We start from the raw sequence: 21,098 nt of genomic DNA on the forward strand, positions 1-21,098 counted from the left end.
TTCTCGAACAATATGACAATTACAATCCGTATTCGGGCATTACAAACAACGCTGCAGAATCTGTTAACGCGGAACTTAAGCGACTAATTGATTTTAAAGAGAGAGAAAATGATAGCATTGTTTTATTTTTTAACTACTTGCAATGGAACAAAGTAACCGAACTTATACGCGGTTTTGTGGCGAAACTGAATGGTACTTTCTACCGCGATTCCATTACACTAAACAAGATCCCGACACAGTAGAAATTCCTAAAGCATGTTGTCAACCGGATAAGATCATAGATTTAGTAAGAGCTAACATAAGTTCGTTAAACCAGCCTACTTCAGTTCCTTGTACGTCGGAAGACATTGTCAATAAAGCAGTTTCTACGGCAAACGATGCCTGGATCAATTACAAACACAAAGTCGTACTCAACATTCATTGGCATTAAATACACTCAGTAATAACGGTATTGTTTTAGTACCAGAAATGGGCGCGTTCATGGTAAAATGTTCCAAAAATGATAAGTATTCTGTGACACTCTTTCCGAACGAAAAATGTAATTGTCAATCAACAACGCGCTGTTATCACATTATCGCTGCTATGCTTGCCATCGGAATGCCAATAACTAATGAAAAAAAAATACAATCTTAGTCAACTTAGGCGAAATGCACGTCCAAAACATAGCAAAAAATGTGGTACTAAAAAGGGTCGCAAGGGGGATCGCGATATTGAAGACGAAATAATGCCAGCACCTGATTCCGCGGTTAAGAATCGTTCATTGGCATCGGCCGAAATTCCAACATCAAAAAATAATACTTTTGACACTGTCGGTGAAATTCCTAATACAGCAACAACAAAAATATTTTGGGAATCGACACCAAAATCCATTCTTAAGAAACGCGACGAAGCGAAATGTCATTCTGTAAGTTCGGACAAGAAACAAAAATTAACTTTTCATGACAATTTGGAGGCAAAACTAGCAAAAATTCCACACACTGATATCGAAACTAACAGCGTCGACGATTTATTAGCACAGTCTCACCCGGTTAATATGAAGTCGCAATACAACACTCCCGCTAATGATTTAAATGGTATAGAAGTTAATAGTAATGTAGAAGCCAATATTGAACGAAAATCAAGTATAGGTTCTGACACAAGCAACGTTGACGAGTTAATTGAATTAGACACAAGTAGAGACGACATCGTAGTCGAAGAAACCATTTTCTGGAAACAGCATCTCGCTTAAAAAATACAGGACAAAAACGAAATATTACAGAATAAAAAGCTTACTTCGTATCCTATGGAGGCAGTAAATATTTTACATAAGAAACAATTTAGTAGTATTAACGGTTTACAGTTAACGGAACAGGTGCCGGCTGTCGCTGCGAAAAATAAGAAGAGGTGGGTAAGTAAAGTCCCTATGGAGTCAGTAATTGAACCTGCTTGTCAAAGTCATTACACCCATAGAGATCATTGGGTTTCTACTATCTTATTCAACAACAAAATATATTTTTTGGACAGTTTGGGTTTCGAACGCTCGGACGATGCAATAATTCCAGACGGTTTAAAAATTCAGTTATCACATATATATGGTCGCGATAAGAAACAAATTTGTATTGAACTCCCCGAGGTTATGCGTCAAAATAATAATGTAGACTGTGGGTTATTTGCCATTGCTTTTATTACTGCTTTTTGTTTCCGAAAAGAGATTTGTTTAGGCCTCATATTCGATACGACACAAATGCGCCAACACCTATTTAATTGAATAGACACCGAACAAATGACCGAATTCCCATTAACATAGAAAACAATCAGCGTACGACGAAAAAAACATTGTAAAACTTTTATTATTAAAAACTACTGTATTTGTAATTTGCCTGATTGCGTCGAGGATATGGTTCAATGTGATACCTGCAAAGAATGGTTTCATAAAAGTTGCGTTTCTGTTCCACAAGATAAATCGCTAGATGATTATGATTTTTCGTGTAATGTGTGCATTAAAAGTACTTGATAAAAGCATTTCTTTTGCCATATAGGTTTTTCATTCTTACGTGCCGGTAGTTGAAATGATCGTCGTACGATACGCAGGTCTGATTCTCGTGTTCTCCGTTTCAAAAACAACAGTTTGCTTTCTTTTAATGCCCCAATTATCTCACGGCTTTTGCAAACAACAGGTTTAATACAGTGCTTAACGACCAAATAACGTAATAATGATTTTAATATAATGGTTCATAATACCGTATAATACTGCTGTTCAGAGTACGTTGCGTTCACATTTAAACATTGGAGTGTTTTTTCATGACAATTTATATACATGACAAGGATTGAGTTTGTATTGATTGGTTTAATATCTACAGATTCCGAGTTGATTTACTACTGTGATTGTTATTATTTACGTAGCTAGTTTGCATCTTTTCTTATTGAATACTGTAAGTAAAGAGACAATCCATTGTTTATATTGTGATTATATTGGCTTGTGTTTTTGTTGTTTGCTATTTTGTTTTTTTCACTTTTATTGTTGTTGCTGTGCAGTCCGCACAGGCTTATTTGGGACGACACTTTCCGCTTGTATTGTATATTCTGTTTAAACGAAGTCTCTTCTTAGCGGAAATCCAGTTTCGGCGGAGAGTGTCGACTTTGATTAGCATGTGCGGACTGCACAGTACTAAGAAATTGCATTGTTTATATTGTGTTTATATTGGCTGGTGTTTTTGTTGTTTGCTATTTTGTTTTTTCACTTTTATTGTTGTTGCTGTGCAGTCCACACAGGCTAATTTGGGACGACACTTTCCGCTTGTATTGTATATTCTGTTTAAACGAAGTCTCTTCTTAGCGGAAATCCAGTTTGGGCGGAGAGTGTCGACTCTGATTAGCATGTGCGGACTGCACAGTTCTAAGTAATTGCATTGTTTATATTGTGATTCTATTGGCTGGTGTTTTTGTTATTGCTTTTTTTGTTGATTGCTGTTTTGTTTTTTCACTTTTTTTGTTGTTGCCGTGCAGTCCGCGCAGGCTAAGTTGGACGACACTTTCCGCTTGTATTGTATATTCTGTTTAAAGGAAGCCTCTTTTTATTGTTTTACTATTATTGTTGTTGCTGATAGAATTATGGAAAAGAAATTATTTTAAACAAATTTGCATTGCTCATATTTTGATTATATTTGTTGAGTAACACAGGCGTTTACATAACGTGCAAATGAATTACTTATTTATTAAATTTGTGAGACCTCCATTTTCATAACTGCACAGACATATCTACGAACATAAGATACATAAGCCTTCAGACCAATTAAGTGCAGTTAAAACCCCGGTGACCGGCGTCCTTCGAACGTCTACAAATGTCAAATATTGAGAAGTTAGTCAACAGGAGTCACATTCATTATATTTGTATATTAAGTTGACAGATTTCGCACCTTTTTTGAACGCACTATCCCACAATAAAGGATAATCGGACAGACACTGTAACAGAGTAGCGGATCCGTGGTCTAGTGGTAACACACTGGCTTCACGATCCAGAGATCACTGGTTCGATCCCCCGCTGCACCTAACCTACTAACTCGTCTTTCGCATGAGACGTTAAACCGAGGTGCAGTGTACTAGGTGCTATCCACCGGGCACTAAAAGACCCAGGGTCACCTCTGGAACGGGGTGTCTCCTGTATCTTGCACTATCCCCCGTAACCAACTAACACGTCTTTCTGGGGGCGATGGCCATATGGGAGACAATCCCGGTGCACTCGATAAAAAAACAACAACAACAACTGTAACAGACCCCTGGTTTAACATATATAACACTCCTTTCAAACGGTCTTTTGTTTATTCTTAAGCTTCTCATATCGTTCTTCAATTATAACAAGTAAACATTCAAAATAAAACTTAGTCACGTGTCAGAAATATGCTCTCTCCATTTTCTCCCTAAGATGAGGATTAATTTATGGATGATAACACAAAACAAGGTACAATCCAATTCTTTACTGCTTTACTGAGTTCGAAACGTATAATGCTTTTAGATTTCATCATTTAACATAAATAATGACCATCCGCGCGAAACCTGCCTAATTAGTTTGCCTCCATATCTACATAGGCTGCGCTAAAAGCTGCGTTTTCCATATATATATGCTGCGCTGTCATCTGTCTTCCTGCTTACGAATTCATAATACCGTATAATACTGCTGTTCAGAGTACGTTGCGTTCACATTTAAACATTGGAGTGTTTTTTCATGACAATTTATATACATGACAAGGATTGAGTTTGTATTGATTGGTTTAATATCTACAGATTCCGAGTTGATTTACTACTGTGATTGTTATTATTTACGTAGCTAGTTTGCATCTTTTCTTATTGAATACTGTAAGTAAAGAGACAATCCATTGTTTATATTGTGATTATATTGGCTTGTGTTTTTGTTGTTTGCTATTTTGTTTTTTTCACTTTTATTGTTGTTGCTGTGCAGTCCGCACAGGCTTATTTGGGACGACACTTTCCGCTTGTATTGTATATTCTGTTTAAACGAAGTCTCTTCTTAGCGGAAATCCAGTTTCGGCGGAGAGTGTCGACTTTGATTAGCATGTGCGGACTGCACAGTACTAAGAAATTGCATTGTTTATATTGTGTTTATATTGGCTGGTGTTTTTGTTGTTTGCTATTTTGTTTTTTCACTTTTATTGTTGTTGCTGTGCAGTCCACACAGGCTAATTTGGGACGACACTTTCCGCTTGTATTGTATATTCTGTTTAAACGAAGTCTCTTCTTAGCGGAAATCCAGTTTGGGCGGAGAGTGTCGACTCTGATTAGCATGTGCGGACTGCACAGTTCTAAGTAATTGCATTGTTTATATTGTGATTCTATTGGCTGGTGTTTTTGTTATTGCTTTTTTTGTTGATTGCTGTTTTGTTTTTTCACTTTTTTTGTTGTTGCCGTGCAGTCCGCGCAGGCTAAGTTGGACGACACTTTCCGCTTGTATTGTATATTCTGTTTAAAGGAAGCCTCTTTTTATTGTTTTACTATTATTGTTGTTGCTGATAGAATTATGGAAAAGAAATTATTTTAAACAAATTTGCATTGCTCATATTTTGATTATATTTGTTGAGTAACACAGGCGTTTACATAACGTGCAAATGAATTACTTATTTATTAAATTTGTGAAACCTCCATTTTCATAACTGCACAGACATATCTACGAACATAAGATACATAAGCCTTCAGACCAATTAAGTGCAGTTAAAACCCCGGTGACCGGCGTCCTTCGAACGTCTACAAATGTCAAATATTGAGAAGTTAGTCAACAGGAGTCACATTCATTATATTTGTATATTAAGTTGACAGATTTCGCACCTTTTTTGAACGCACTATCCCACAATAAAGGATAATCGGACAGACACTGTAACAGAGTAGCGGATCCGTGGTCTAGTGGTAACACACTGGCTTCACGATCCAGAGATCACTGGTTCGATCCCCCGCTGCACCTAACCTACTAACTCGTCTTTCGCATGAGACGTTAAACCGAGGTGCAGTGTACTAGGTGCTATCCACCGGGCACTAAAAGACCCAGGGTCACCTCTGGAACGGGGTGTCTCCTGTATCTTGCACTATCCCCCGTAACCAACTAACACGTCTTTCTGGGGGCGATGGCCATATGGGAGACAATCCCGGTGCACTCGATAAAAAAACAACAACAACAACTGTAACAGACCCCTGGTTTAACATATATAACACTCCTTTCAAACGGTCTTTTGTTTATTCTTAAGCTTCTCATATCGTTCTTCAATTATAACAAGTAAACATTCAAAATAAAACTTAGTCACGTGTCAGAAATATGCTCTCTCCATTTTCTCCCTAAGATGAGGATTAATTTATGGATGATAACACAAAACAAGGTACAATCCAATTCTTTACTGCTTTACTGAGTTCGAAACGTATAATGCTTTTAGATTTCATCATTTAACATAAATAATGACCATCCGCGCGAAACCTGCCTAATTAGTTTGCCTCCATATCTACATAGGCTGCGCTAAAAGCTGCGTTTTCCATATATATATGCTGCGCTGTCATCTGTCTTCCTGCTTACGAATTTAATTTCAAGTAGAAATCAAATTATTTAAATAACTTGAAAGCAATAAAATGTGTGAAATGTGTATTTCATTAATAAAATAATTTTTAATACAAATTAGTATTCTTTGATTACAAATCGTGTTCATTTGTGTGCAATAAACCTCTTGGTATGAAGATTAAATTCAACTTGTTCGATATTCCGATTAAAAATATATTAGGTTAAAAGTTTTACAATAATATGGACCTTACACACTTTCATACATATAATGTTAATTAAAACCTTCGAATTATTGATACAGAGTCAGTCATTTACAAATTTCACAAGGTTTTGATTTCTATTTCTATATTGGCTGCGTATTCCTTCTATGTCTATATTGACTGCGTTTTCCTTCTATTTCTATATTGGCTGCGTTTTCCAACGATATCTATATTGCCTGCAACGAAGTCTATATTGGCTGCGTTTTATGCCCGATAAGGCAGCCTGCGATTTGCAGCGATGTCCAGATTGGCTTCGATGAAAACAACATTGCGTTTAATCTATACATACATTAAATATACATACAGTTATATAATTATATTATCACAATTCAAATTATTTAATTGTGCTCATAAAAACACATTATTATGTCTTCATCTTGATACAGAACATCTAGGTTACTACATTCATATAAATAAATTCACAAAACAATTTCATTAGTTCAACGGCTTAAATGCTAGATAGTTTTTATTTAAAATAAATAATGCCCATCATCGCGAAACATTGATCTAATCTGTTTTCTTCCTTTTTATATATTGTCTGCGCTAAAAGCTGCGTATTCGTTTATGAGTTTAGCACGTATAAAGCTTTTATATTTCATTATTTTAAACAAATAAGGATAACCATCGCTCTTAATTTAAATTAGAATTTCCTATTATTTGAATAAGTGTCACGCAATAAAATGTGTATATACAGTCATATTTTTTTTTATTACAACTTTATATTCTTTTTTATTTATATATCGTATACATCTTGTGAGATAAACCTCCCGGTATCAATATTCAACTTCAAATTGACTGATATTTATTTTTTGAATGTTCTTGGTTCATAAATTCAACGAAATGCACTAAAACTTACAAGTATTTAATTAGTTAAATATAGCACATTCATTTTTAGAATGTTCTTGGTTCATAAATTCAACAAAATGCAATAAAACTTACAAGTATTTAATAAGTTAAATATAGCACATAAACTATATTGCATATAGTCTGCGTATTCCTTCTTTGTCTATATTGCCTGCGTTTTCCAACGATATCTATATTGACTGCAACGATGTCTATATTGGCTGCGTTTTATGGCCCGATAACGCAGCCTGCAATTTGCAGTCTGCGCTAAATGCCGCGTTTTATACACATCCTTAAACCCGTCAAAGCCCGAGTCCTAGGCGCAATGTAGAATGGACTTCCTGCTTGACAATATCCACTGGGTCGCTTGGAGGCAAACAACTTGTAGGCTGCGATGGGGCATCTGTCGTCTTGTGTCTCATACATCCTAGGTGGCACTTTCCTGATGTTTGAAATGTCACCCCCTGTCCTTGTTTTGGTCTGGCGCTCATTCAGTTCAAGGAACTCCGTGCCATCTGCTGCCGTTCTGAGGGAAACGTCTTCCCAGCTTAAAATAATGAACATTGAAAACCTTGAAAAGTGAGACAATTTAGTTTTTTAAGAAATAAAAACAAATATTAGTTGAATATCGCCTCATTGGTGCCAAAAAAGTACAATGTGTCACTGAAATGGCAGATGGTACCTGTTTGCACCTATGGTGCAAATTATCATTTGGAAAATTCTTGTTAAAATAATAAATTTCAAAACTTTGTGCTCTACCGTGTTCAATAAAAAATAGTACTTTGCAGACTTATTTGGTGTTTTATTTTTTACTATTTGTTTAGAATAATCTCTCAATGTTACTTAAATGTTTTTTTTATTTCAGGACATATAGAAAACTCAAAACAATTGGCTTAACGATTATAAATCACTCAAACCATAGATTATACTGCTCCGTGGTTCCCAAAAGGCCAAAGTGGACACAGTTGTTATACCACATGGTATTCAGCAAGGAACTGGGAGTCTGACAACCAAGAATCAGTTTCTGGTATAAAGCCTCAATCTCGTCGTCAGTCAACGGAGAAGCAGCTTTTGGTTGGTTACCTTTGCCTTGTCTCTTAAGACTCTTGGACTTAGCAGCGAAGGCATCCCTCGATAGACTGAACTCTGGGCCAGTGTTCGACATGATAAGATATGGATATTTATGGTGTTTTAGTTCCCTGTCTATGCTTGACATGATGTTTCGAATACTAGAGGGTTCGTAATCTTTTCCCGACTTAGTCTTGCATGAAAGAATGAAATTTGCCACATATTCATCTAAAATGTCAACATTAAGTACATGCATTTCTCTGCTCTTGCCCTTTAATTTTAGGAATCGTCTAAATTTTCAACATCATTTTTTGTTTTTTGCAATGTTGCTTTGTTTTCTTGTTCTAAAATACGTTATTTAACCGTGCAAATATCCTCAAATTCGTTATTTAGTTCAGGAATCGGAATGCTGGCTACTACATAAGAAGTTACATTTTCAAATTTATCGTCCAGAACCCTAGCATCAAATCCATACAATTTAATGAAATCTTCAAATGATACCTTTTGAACAATTTTATCTGCACTTTGTGATTTTATCGTTCCGTTTTCTTCAATTTCGCTGTTTTGTTTGTAGTTTTAAGTGAGTCATCTTCCATGTCATTTTCCATAATATCATCCAATAAAATGTTAAATGTTATATTATTAATATTATCTGACATTTTTATTTTTCTGTTTAGAATTTTCACTTGCTCATTTTTTTTTGAAGCAGACAACAGTACCTCTGTGTGTAATAGTGATTTATTTATTTATTTGTTTTATTCTTATGATTATTGTCATTGATAACAATTTAATAAAATAAAAACAAATTCTACAGTTTTCTTTTTTTTATTTGGTCAATACAATGATTATTAAATATGATACATTTAACAAGTAAAATCGTCTACTAGTTTTAACTGCATTTGACCTTCAACCAGGGTATATTTTTTGTTCAAAAATTCCCAAATTCATGATAAAAGGTCATATTCCAAAAATCAGAAGAAATCATTTCAAGGGCATTCAATGCACAACTAACTAGTATATGGACAGGCTGTTATTAAACATAATATTAAATTTACTTATACAGTAAAATGTTGTTCAAATAGTTACAAATGTATCTAACTTAAACATATACTTACGGAATTCCAACAGTCTGTCGTGAATTTTCTCCACTGGTCCCATCTAAAAAAAACAAGAGTAATAGTATAGTTAAAGAAATAGTGTAATAGTATTTTTTCCGGGTTATTAAGACGCAACTGTTTTCTAGACAAAAGATTATTGCTCGTATACCGCGGTGTGTCTTAAGTATGAACAAAACAAGAGCTGTTTATAAAACATGCATGCCCCCTATATGGGCTGTCAGTTGAAGTGGCAGCCATTGTGTGAATACGTTTTTTGGCACTGTGATCTTGACCTTTGATCTAGTGACCTGAAAATCAATAGGGGTCATCTGCCAGTCATTATCAATGAACCTATGAAGTTTCATGGTCCTAGGCATAAGCATTCTTGAGTTATCATCCGGAAACTATTTTACTCTTTCGAATCACTGTGACCTTTACCTTTTACCTAGTGACCTGAAAATCAATAGGGGTCATCTGCCAGTCATGATCAATGTCCCTATGAAGTTTCATGATCCTAGAGGTAAGCATTCTTGAGTTATCATCCGGAAACCATTTTACTGTTTCAAGTCACTGTGACCTTGACCTTTGACCTAGTGACCTGAAAATCAATAGGGGTCATCTGCCAGTCATGATCGATGTATCTATGAAGTTTCATGATCATAGACTTAAGTATTGTTGAGTTATCATCCGGAAACCATTTTACTATTTCGAATGACTATGACCTTGACATTTGATCTAGTGACCTGAAAATCAATAAGGGTCATTTGCCAGTCATGGTCAATGTACCTATGAAGTTTCATGATCCTAGGCATAAGCGTTCTTGAGTTATCATCCGGAAACCATATGGTGGGAAAGGAGACCCCACCACAACAGTACATAATATACATGTAATCTGAAAATGTGGTCCTAAACTGCATCCAAGACCGAGTCACTGTGACCGTGACCTTCGACCTAGTGACCTCAAAATCAATAGGGGTCATCTGCCAGTCATGATCAATGTACCTAAGAAGTTTCATGATCCTACGTCTAAGCGTTCTTGAGTTATCATCCGGAAACCATCTGTTGGACGTACGGACCGACCTACCGACATGTGCAAAACAATATACCCCCTCTTCTTCGAAGGATAAAGTAAAGTCAGAATGTTTCATTTTAAGTCTGAATTGCAAGGTAGTGAAACCACCATGCAATTTTCAATGCCACCTAGAGTTTTGTCACAGACGTGACGAATACCCCTACATTCCGCATTGACACAGACTATTTTGCATGTTGTCGTCACAAAAAACAGCAGACAACATGCTCAATGTTTAAAATGCACTAAGTGACCCTGGGACTTAGTTTTTGACCCGGCATGGCCCATGTTGGAACTTGACCTACACATCATCTAGATACAACTTCTGACTAGATTTGGTGAAGCTCTGATGAAAACTACTTGAATTAAAGAGCGGACACCATGCTCAATGTTTGAGCGCACTTAGTGACCCCGTGACCTAGTTTTTGACCCGGCATGACCCATATTCGAATTTGACCTCGACATCATCTAGATACAACATCTGACCAATTTTGGCGAAGATCGAATGAAAACAACTTGAAATAGAGAGCGGAAACTTAACACGTACCGACCGACCGACAAACAGACCGACAGACATACAAGCTCACTCCTATATACCCCCCCCCCCCCCCTAAACTTCGTTTGTGGGGGTATAATTAAGTACCAAATCATTTGTGAGATTTTTTAACTTTTCACTATGAACATATAAAAAACAAGTACCACTCAGGAATGGGAAACCTTTTATCACTAATTTGTTACAACTAGATTGTTAACTTTTGCAGGTAGTCTCAAATATATTTCTCATTATCTTTCCATTCCTCAACTTAAGATTGAGTGTATATTTTTACTAAATTTTAATTATAATCTACATTAATATTTGACATAAAAACTTATTTAATTCCCTGAAAAAAAATCATGTCATGAGTGAAAATACACCGTGTATATCTGTATATGAATTGGTTATCGATAAGATTATTTAAATTCAACAGAATATACAAACTCTACTATCTACACTTTAGACCATATCATTCTGTAAATAGCTTAACGTTTTGCTTATAAACCCGTCAATATTGGTAATAAGATAACAGTCATTGAACAACTAAAGTAGAACACGCTACACAATCGCATGACTGGATATCACCTGACATTGGATAGGTTAGTTGCAATTTCAAGATTTAAATTAGCAAGGAAAGAAGTTATCAATAGTTACACAATGGCTTCTAATTTGGAGAGTTCAATTCATAGAGGATCAGAATCATTCTTTGACTTTTCTTGTTTCCCCTGTCAGGAAAATGACAGATACACACAGGCTGAATTCTACTGTGAGGACTGTTCTAAATTGTACTGTAGCAAATGTGTTGAGTATCACAACTATCTTTACAAGAAGCATGAAATTTTGGACAAGACAAACATCAGCCAGTGGCCTGAGACTAATGTGGGTGAACAAGAGATTTGTCAGGATCACAAGAAGGAAAAACTGACAGGATTCTGTGAGGACCACAGCCAGCTGATATGTCATGCCTGCCATGTCCACACTCATCAGTAAGTAAGAAGGACTGTACTTTATATAAATATGTTTTTTGCACATGTTTTTTTATTTATTTCTTATTTGACAATCAACCTGTGTACAGAGGCCAGCCCAGGGAAGTGGTCAAAGTGGCTGATTTAAGCAGATGAATGCTACAGTCAGGTAACAAGCATAGCAATATACAGTCCAACCTATGTACAGAGGCCAGTCAAAGGGGTGATCAAAGTGGCTGCTTTAGGCAAGTGAATGCTACAGTCGGGCAACAAGTATTGCAATATACAGTACAACCTATTTACAGAGACCAGTCAAGGCAAGTGGTCAAAGTAGCTGATTAAGGCAAGTGAATGCTACAGTCAGGTAACGATCTATTGAGTATTGCAATATACATTCAAACCTGTGTACAGAGGCCAGTCAATGCTACAGTCAGGTGACCACATTTTAAATTGTTGGACAGCTTATAGGATCAAAAGCTTTGAAAACCTCCTGTGTGCACAAACATCATTTTCATTCAAACAAACACAAGCTAAGCACATCTGATCTTTTCGTTCATACAACGTGAAATACTTGTGTTTCACGCTCAATAATATTTCATCATTTATTAATCTGATTCCATTTCAGAGTAAGCAAGAAAAATCAGACACAAAATAAAATGTTATTTTAAAATCCATATTTAATTATGCAATAACTACCTTTACTAATAATTAAATGGAGATATTTTTTTAAGCATTTTATGATACTTATTTTATGAAGATTTTCCAATAATTATCCCAATACAATAAACCTCAACAACATTTGAAGTACTCCCGCTGCCATCACAATTTTCTAAAAAAAAAGGGGGGAAATTTACTTTCAATTTGCAAAAACAAGTGGCCAAAACGGATTTTCATTTATTTTTCTCTAAAAAAATATCATAAGTTACTCGACTGGAAACCATTCCTGCGTGCGGGAATCTCAAACATGTAAACGCCACAAAATATTCTGAAAATCTAGCCAGTATAACCTAAGCTCCTCCCCTTGAAGAATTCTAATAGGAAGAAATAAACGTATTATCCAATCAGAACGCATTAATTGACACACATGAAAAGTGTGCCACTAATGCCCACATGCTTCAGTTGAAAGAGTTGTTATAATTTGAAGCATTTGAGGGTTTTAGATTTGTTTGGTTTGATGTTCCTTATACGTGTGTACGTATTCGTTTGTTCTGTATCAACACTGTGATAATTAATTTGTGATAAACAAGTATGGTGTCCATGGATGCTCTAAGTGATTAGGACTGTGGTAAAGTAATTTTATTAAGCATTATTTTCATGATTGCGCTAACCAACAATGAAATTAAATGTTATTAGTAAATATGTATGCTAAAGGCTAAGTCTTGATAGTGAAGTAGAATCTTGGCAGATACTGTTATGATACCATTATATTATGTAGATTTTTTTATGGAAAGCAGACGTAAATATGAATAAAAAATAACGTTCCTTTTCTTTGCATTGGTATTTCATGGTAATAATTGGTTAAGAGCTACACCCTACATAAATTAATTGTATATGCATTTTAGACTAGGATGTAAAAATGGCTACAAAATGGCTCTTATTTTCAAAATGGCGAAAAAGGCAAATAATGGTGGCAAACACAAAATTTAATCCAGCGAGAGCCCTGATATGATTTGATGTCTCAGAATGGGTCAATTTATTATAATAAAGAAAATTAACTGAATCTGATTCTTTAATTGCAGAATAGACAATATGACCTGCAATGTAAGAGACAACAATGCTAATAGATTAAACCGAATGTTTATTTTTCTCAACTTGCAATAATGCCTTGTGACCGCTAAAGGCAGGTGACAATTGCTATTGGTGTGAAATTAAATGGGTCCTGGTCGCTTACGGCAGGCTACACTCAGGAGAAATTAACAATGAATTTGGTGGGGTGAGGGGTAGTCTGGGAATCTAGACTGACCGCTCATACCAGGTGACCACAAACTCAGATTGGACTGTAGATAGATATAAGTAAAAGCATCTCTAAATATTGTTCGGAAAAAAATTCATATGACAAAATAATATGCTTAAAAATAAATTGTATACCTACCAATATTAACAATGCTTGACAAAACGCATACATAATCAACTTTAAGTGTGTTCGTTTTTGCAGGTTATGCAGTCATGTGGTACTAATAGCTGACAAGGTGAAAGACCTCAATCAAAAAAGAGACTTCGAACAGTTGTCAGCAACTCTTGATACACAACACCAGCAGTTGATAAAGAAGAAACATGACTTTGAGGAAAATTTGAAGTCTCTTGAGAAATCTTACAAGAAAATTCTGGAAGAAATCAATGCTTTACGAAAGACTATAAATGACGCTTTGGATCAACTGGAGAAAAATACCAAGAAGGCTTTGGACACATTGTTGGTCAATGTGAAGACATCTATCAGAAATGACATTGAAAACTGCAATAAGTTCATAAAAAATATATCATGCTTACAAGAAAATTTGCTGACAAGTAAAGACAAAAAAAAAGCACTGAGTTTTATCAAGTACAGAAAATGCCTTGACCAGTCCCTCAAGGTAGAAGCATCTTTACAAGATATGACAGCAAATAATGAGAGGACACTAACCTTTAATCCTGATAGAACCATCAAACAAACCCTGTCCGCTCTATCTGGATTGGGACAAATACTGAGCACAGTTAAACAATCACAACCCACTAAAAGGACAACACAGAACACAAATACCAGACAGAATACACCTAAAGCATGCAGCCAGTCTGACCCTGGAAACCAAACAGCTTCAAGATTAAAGGTAAACACATCCATTCCAGAATCAAGTTCATCTAGACACTATAGCCCTGGAAACCAAAACAGTCATCTGCCCAAGTCAGGTCTGGTATCTGATCCTGTATCAAGCTCATCACACCAGCTGGTCCAGGGACATCAACCAGGTGCAGTCAGCAAACCTGATCAAATCATAAAAGTGAAGAGTAGTATGAAGTACAGTGTGAAGATTGAGGGTGAAAAAGGCATATTCTTCATAACTGGTATCTGTGAGACAGCTTCTGGAGAACTCCTCATCACAGACTCTAACTACTACAAAGTGAAGCTCCTGGATCAGACCTACAAGGTGGTGGCCCACTGTGACTTGCCTGGTGGAAAATTGTCCATGTGCAGCATTGACTCCAGTCTGGTGGCTGTTACTGTGGATAACAAGGAGGTCCACTTTATCAGAGTGACCAATGGTCAGTTGATAAAGGACAGGATACTGAAGCTCGAACATTACTGCAGGGGTATTGCCCATCAGCATGGCAACCTGTACATTACAGATGGTGGTACTCTGTACCTCTATACAGTAGATGGAAGACTGGTGAGCAAGATGTATAAGGATGAAACAGGTAAATTTATAGGTAATAATTATAATTAACATTAGTCTAATGTTCCAAACAGTTGGGCCCAGGCTTCTACCGTCATTGAAATTAAGGAGTTATAAGCTTCACATACCAGTAATCTTAGCAACCAATTGTATGTTTTGTAAATAATTAGCTTTACATGTTGAGCCTATGTCCAACATTTAATTTTTTATGCATATTCAAAATTTTTTATCACAAGTTAACAATTTTATATTGAAGTTAAACAATGATGTCTTTGATAATTATTCCCAAACTTAAACATGTAACCAATGTATCAAAATTAAGAACTACAATATATGGCATGAATACAACTGGTCTCTATATATAGTTGACATTTGATTTTTTTAATTTCATCAGTGTTCTAGTGTTATTTCATGTTCATTTATGTAATTAAGTGTTTTATTATGTAGTATATTATACACAAAGCTGGACTTTGTTACATGACAGGATCATTAGACTTTCTTTCTTTATCATTACCTTTATTTCAATATTATAACAACATCTCATCATCACTGTCTTCTATACCACAGTGACCTCTTGTGCAGTGAGTCCAGATGGTGACAGGATATATGTGGCCAGTGACCAGCTGGTCACACTGTCCAGGGATGGCACAGTGATCTCCACCCTGACTGTACCCGGCCTGAGCTGCCCTATGTATTTTCTACCTGGCCTTCATGTGACAGATTCAGGACAAGTTCTTGTGTGTGGATACCTTACACACACAGTAGTCCAGGTGGACAGAGATGGAAGACAGATACTGGCAGAGGTGGTCACAGAGAATAATGGTGTGATTCTCCCATTGTCTGTCTACTACAGTAAGCACACACGCTCAATCATTGTAGGAATGCGGAACAATACTGACATTACAGTGTTTAAGGAACAGTGACTGTTGCAGAAGGATGATTTATAGTTTAAAATAGTTGAACTCTTAATAAAATGTATATTAGACCTGTTGCAATAGGACATATTCAATATTCCCTGTGTAAAACCCTACATGCACAAATTTACCATAAAACCAGTCTTTATCAACCTGGTATCATTAAACTGAAATATGCTCACCTATAATTTGAAAAAAATAAATAAATAATTAGTTTCATCGAAACTAGATTTTAAAGTGATTGTACAAACATTTCTGAACCAGTTTATCAATTGTTGTTTGTTTTTTTTGGGGGGAGGGGGGCAAATAACTTATCTCATTGTTAATAAATATTATCTATTAATATCGTTCATGATGTGCATGATATTCATATGTTTATGAACATTATGTGTGAGTGTGTCAAGTATTGCTCAAATTTATATGCATGTGAGAATAATATCTAACAACAATTATCATTTTCCAAATCACACATCAAAGCAAAACATATGAAACTCCGCCACAAGTAATGTCAAAATAAAAGGATTTGCAATCAAATAATAGTCTGATCCAAAAGTAACTTAATCAACAGAAAATAATCAGCAACATACATTACCAATTAACCCTATGCCAGGAGAGATTATTGACCAAACCTTTACTAACAATCCTCGGTAAATACACGAGATAAACATAAGTGAAAGCTTTGTGCATTAAAATTACTCTCTTAACTTTTGAGACAGGGCAGAATTTCCTGCACTTCCAAGGTCCTCTCAATGTCCTACTTGAAAAAGCCCTCCTCCCCCTTGCATTTACAGTTCAGTTTTAAGACCTAGTTTTCCAACCATACAAGCTTTATCACATATTATAGTCCCAATATGCGACAGTCAACGTTCCAAATTAACATCTTCAAGAGCAATAACAGTGAAATTATGAAAACAGGAGTTATGTTTTAAAACAATTCATGTGTACGTCTTAGTTTTCGAGTGATGGCTCCAGAAAATTATAAACACAAAAACGGCATGATGTAATAGAATGTCTTATTTAAAAAAGGGACATACCATTTGTAATATTTAATGTATGATGATAACAAGAATACCATGATGACCTCTAGGGGCTCACAGACTTGACGTGAGCTATTTTTGACCAAATTTGAACCAGATTTAAACATGGTCTATATATTGTCACAATGACTTTTTTGACTTTATTAGTTGTTTAGATGTGTGTTTATAATCAGATAGTGTGTGTGCAGTTTAATAATTTAAGGAAAACTATACCATATTATGAGAAACTTTTTGGTTCCTTCATGTAAATATGCAGATTAAAAAATAGTGTTTGTCGATCATTTTGTTGTAATCTTATAGTATAGTCTTGCAATTCACAGTGTGTTGGATTAATATTAATTAATCATCCTTTTGTTATACCCATGTTTTGATGTGTGCATAATGCCTTTCAAAGTTTATTGAAACTGTTTATAAAAGATGAAAAAGAAGTAACAAGATGTCAACAAAAAGACTCATATATTAGATATACATAGTTTGAACATTAGGCAGATAGAAACTTGTGGAAATCAGTTACTGAACACTTTTGCAACACTAGGAACTTGTGTAAGTATGTGTATATTTTGTAATTAAAATCATAATATTGAAAGTAAATTCAGTGTTTGAATTAATTCCCTTAAAGGAGTATTACAAAGGCTAAGCCAAACTTCCTTTGTGAAAATATTGTAAAGATTCACATTCTAACCAAGTGTCATCAAGTTTGTTTTACCCATTTGATCCAGATTAAATTCAGCTTAAATATTACAAAAATAATAGTATGACCACGTTTCCTCAATATTGAGTTATACATTTTGCCTCTAGAGAAGTAACAAGGTTTTTCTAGGATTTTACCTTGTCACCTAGTTTATAGTCACATGTGACCCAGATATAGAACACAGCCACAAAAATGTCACAATAAACACTTGGACCAAGTTTCAGAAAGGTTGAGTCATATATGTGGCCTTTAGATTGGTAAAAATGTTTTTTTTTTAAATATTAACCTGATATACTAGTTTTTTTATTAACATGACTCTGGTTCGGACTCTGCCCTGCTATTGTCACTATGACCAAGGTTTATCAAGATCTCTGCCATGCTATTGTCATGATAAACACATTGACCAGGGTTTATCAAGTTCTCTGCTCTGATATTGTTAAGATAAACCCTATGACCAAGGTTAATCAAGATTTCTGCCATGATATTGTCAATATAAACACTATGACCAAGGTTTAGCATGGTCTCTGCCCTGATATTGTCAAGATAAACACCATGCCCAAGGTTTATCAAGATATCTGCCTAGATATTGTCAAGATAAACACTAGGACCAAGATTAATAAAGATATCTGCCTTGATATTGTCAAGATAAACACTAGGACCAAGGTTTAAAATATATTTGCCCATGTATTGTCAAAATACACACTAGGACCAAGGTTTATTAAGATCTCTGCCCAGATATTGTCAAAATAAACACTATAACCAAGGTTTATCAAGGTCTCTGCCCTGATATTGTCAAGATAAACACTATGACCAAGGTCAATCAAGGTCTCTGCCCTGATATTGTCAAAGTAAACACTATCACCAAGGTTTATCAAGATATCTGCCTAGATATTGTCAAGATAAACATTATGATCAAGGTTTATCAAGATATCTGCCTAGATATTGTCAAGATAAACACTATGACCAAGGTTTATCAATATATCTGCCCTGCTATTGTCAAGATAAACACTATCACCAAGGTTTATCAAGATATCTGCCCTGATATTGTCAAGATAAACACTATGACCAAGGTTTATCAAGATATCTGCCTAGATATTGTCAAGATAAACACTATGACCAAGGTTTATCAAGATATCTACCCTGATATTGTCAAGGTAAACACTATCACCAATGTTTATTAAGGTCTTTGCCCTGATAGTGTCAAGATAAACACTATGATCAAGGTCAATCAAGGTCTCTGGCCTTATATAATCAAGATAAATACTCTGACCAAGGTTAATCAAGATCTCTGCCCTTATATTTTAAAGATAAACACTATGACCAAGGGTTATCAAGTTCTCTGCCTTGATATTGTCAAGAAAAACACTTTGACCAAGGTTTATCAAGATCTCTGCCCTGATATTGTAAAGATAAACACTATGGCCAATGTTTATTAAGATCTCTGCCCAGATATTGTCAATATAAACAATATGATCATTGTTTATCAAGGTATCTGACCTGATATTTTCAAGATAAACACTATGACCAAGGTTTAGCAAGATATATGCCCTGATATCGTCAAGATAAACAATATGACCAAGATTTATCAATATTATGTCATACCGTTAAAACTCAGTCAGACGTCCAAATTTGTGTCCTTCAAAAATGTATTTAAAGTAAAATCACGACTCATGAGGTACATGAGTTCCCTATGCCCTAAGGCGCACACCGGAGACACGAAAGGACTGAACTATTATGAGAACAAGGACTTTATTGTGAACCACCATCATCATTAAACACACAAACTGAAATATCACACCATTATAGTATTTTGTTTTATGGTCGTTATCATCCTCGGGATGAAGCAACTACAGCAAGTGTTAAAAGCTTGCAATTTAGCTAAAATTACAAGCCAAACTAATACATATCTTGAAAGCTTTATTTTTCAACAGACTGGAACCATTAACAGACTTAGTTGAAACAGCATTCGATCCAACATTTTGATTAAGTTTTATGAAGATAGGGAAAATGTGACTTCAGTAGAGTTAACTAGGTTACAAAACAGCTACATAATGAATACTGCACCGAACCCTAGCTGCAATGTTTTCAATAGACCGAAACCATTCATTATCTTGACCTAGATACCTGTAGAATAAACGTATTGAGAGAGTTTCATGATGATTTAATAAATGAATGTGACCTCCAGACTGTTAACAAGGTTTCAATACAGTCGCATAAGGCAAACTACCCTGTTTCCCAGTGGTTATGTTTTTCAACGGACTGGAACCTTTTCTATCTCGTCCATGTTATCAAATGTGCTGATCAAGTTCATAACGATTTGACTTAAAATGTGACTTGTATAGTGCTTACTTTTTTCAACTTAAGATTTAACTACAGCCATATAAAGAAAAATTCATTGCCTCATAGCAGTCATATTTTTTAAAAGGCTGTAAACAATTTTTTTATTCTGCCAATATATCATTTCAACAAATGTTTTGACCAAGTTTCATAAAGATTGGACTATATAAATGTGACGTCTAGTGTTCAAGCTTTTTTTAGTTATACCTAGTGACCTAGTTTTTGACCTCATTTGACCCAGTTTCGAACTCCGCCAAGACATAATTGGGACAAATCTTCTGACAAGGTTTCATGAAGAACGGTGTCCTTCTAGAGTGTTAAACAGTAATATTTATAAATATCATGTTTACTAAAACCTAAATTATTTTTTTTTTCTTTAAAAAGCATAACCCAAGAATACTCTGTACTTAATTAAATAGAAAACACACCAGGTGCCTGATAACCTGTATAAAAATTAAGATTTCCTTGAATGTAAAGCAATTGAACAATATTTATCAAAATTTTTCCTAAAAATCTTACCCCCATAGATGAACCTATTCTGAAGGATTCCTTGATACATTCAGCTTTTCCAAACTCTAGCCATTACCGAATAATCCTGCATATTAAAGACTTTCATTTTTAGAAGAACTTTTATTCAAATATTGACAATAAAGGAGTTTTAGATAAAATAACTAAGCCAGGCTCTTGACAAAATGCATGTGCGTAAAGTGTCTCCTCTAATTAACCTATGCAGTCTGCACAGGCTAAGCAGGGACAACACTTTCCAATTTAATGGTATTTTTCCTTTAAAGGAAGTATTTATAGCGAAAAATGCAGTTTAGGCGAAAAGTGTACAAGTGTCTTATGTGTAACAAATCTTTATGCACATGGATTAAACCCTGTT

At 35.2% G+C, this 21,098-nt stretch overlaps 2 protein-coding genes across 8 annotated transcripts in view; one reads left to right on the top strand and one right to left on the bottom strand.

Moving 5' to 3' along the window:
* LOC127855998 (serine/threonine-protein phosphatase 6 regulatory ankyrin repeat subunit A-like) overlaps positions 1 to 21,098 on the bottom strand; it is a 282,105-nt gene that overhangs the window by 126,467 nt on the left and 134,540 nt on the right. The gene's annotated exons all lie outside the window — the stretch shown is intronic.
* LOC127855999 (E3 ubiquitin-protein ligase TRIM33-like) overlaps positions 1 to 21,098 on the top strand; it is a 193,066-nt gene that overhangs the window by 95,534 nt on the left and 76,434 nt on the right. Inside the window, exons 1-2 of one of the 7 annotated variants that reach the window (XM_052391936.1) lie at positions 11,492 to 11,889; positions 14,024 to 14,672. The exons of 3 other annotated variants lie outside the window; for them this stretch is intronic. In XM_052391936.1, coding sequence (XP_052247896.1) covers positions 11,561 to 11,889; positions 14,024 to 14,672 — 978 coding nt within the window. In that variant the 5' untranslated portion in view covers positions 11,492 to 11,560. Of the gene's footprint in view, positions 1 to 11,491; positions 11,890 to 14,023; positions 14,673 to 21,098 lie in introns of those variants that run through there. 3 more of the 7 variants (XM_052391941.1, XM_052391935.1, XM_052391940.1) reach the window with 3 other exon arrangements.

This window comes from Dreissena polymorpha, chromosome 13 (genome assembly GCF_020536995.1).
Source record: "Dreissena polymorpha isolate Duluth1 chromosome 13, UMN_Dpol_1.0, whole genome shotgun sequence".
NCBI classification, from domain to species: Eukaryota; Metazoa; Mollusca; class Bivalvia; order Myida; family Dreissenidae; genus Dreissena; species Dreissena polymorpha.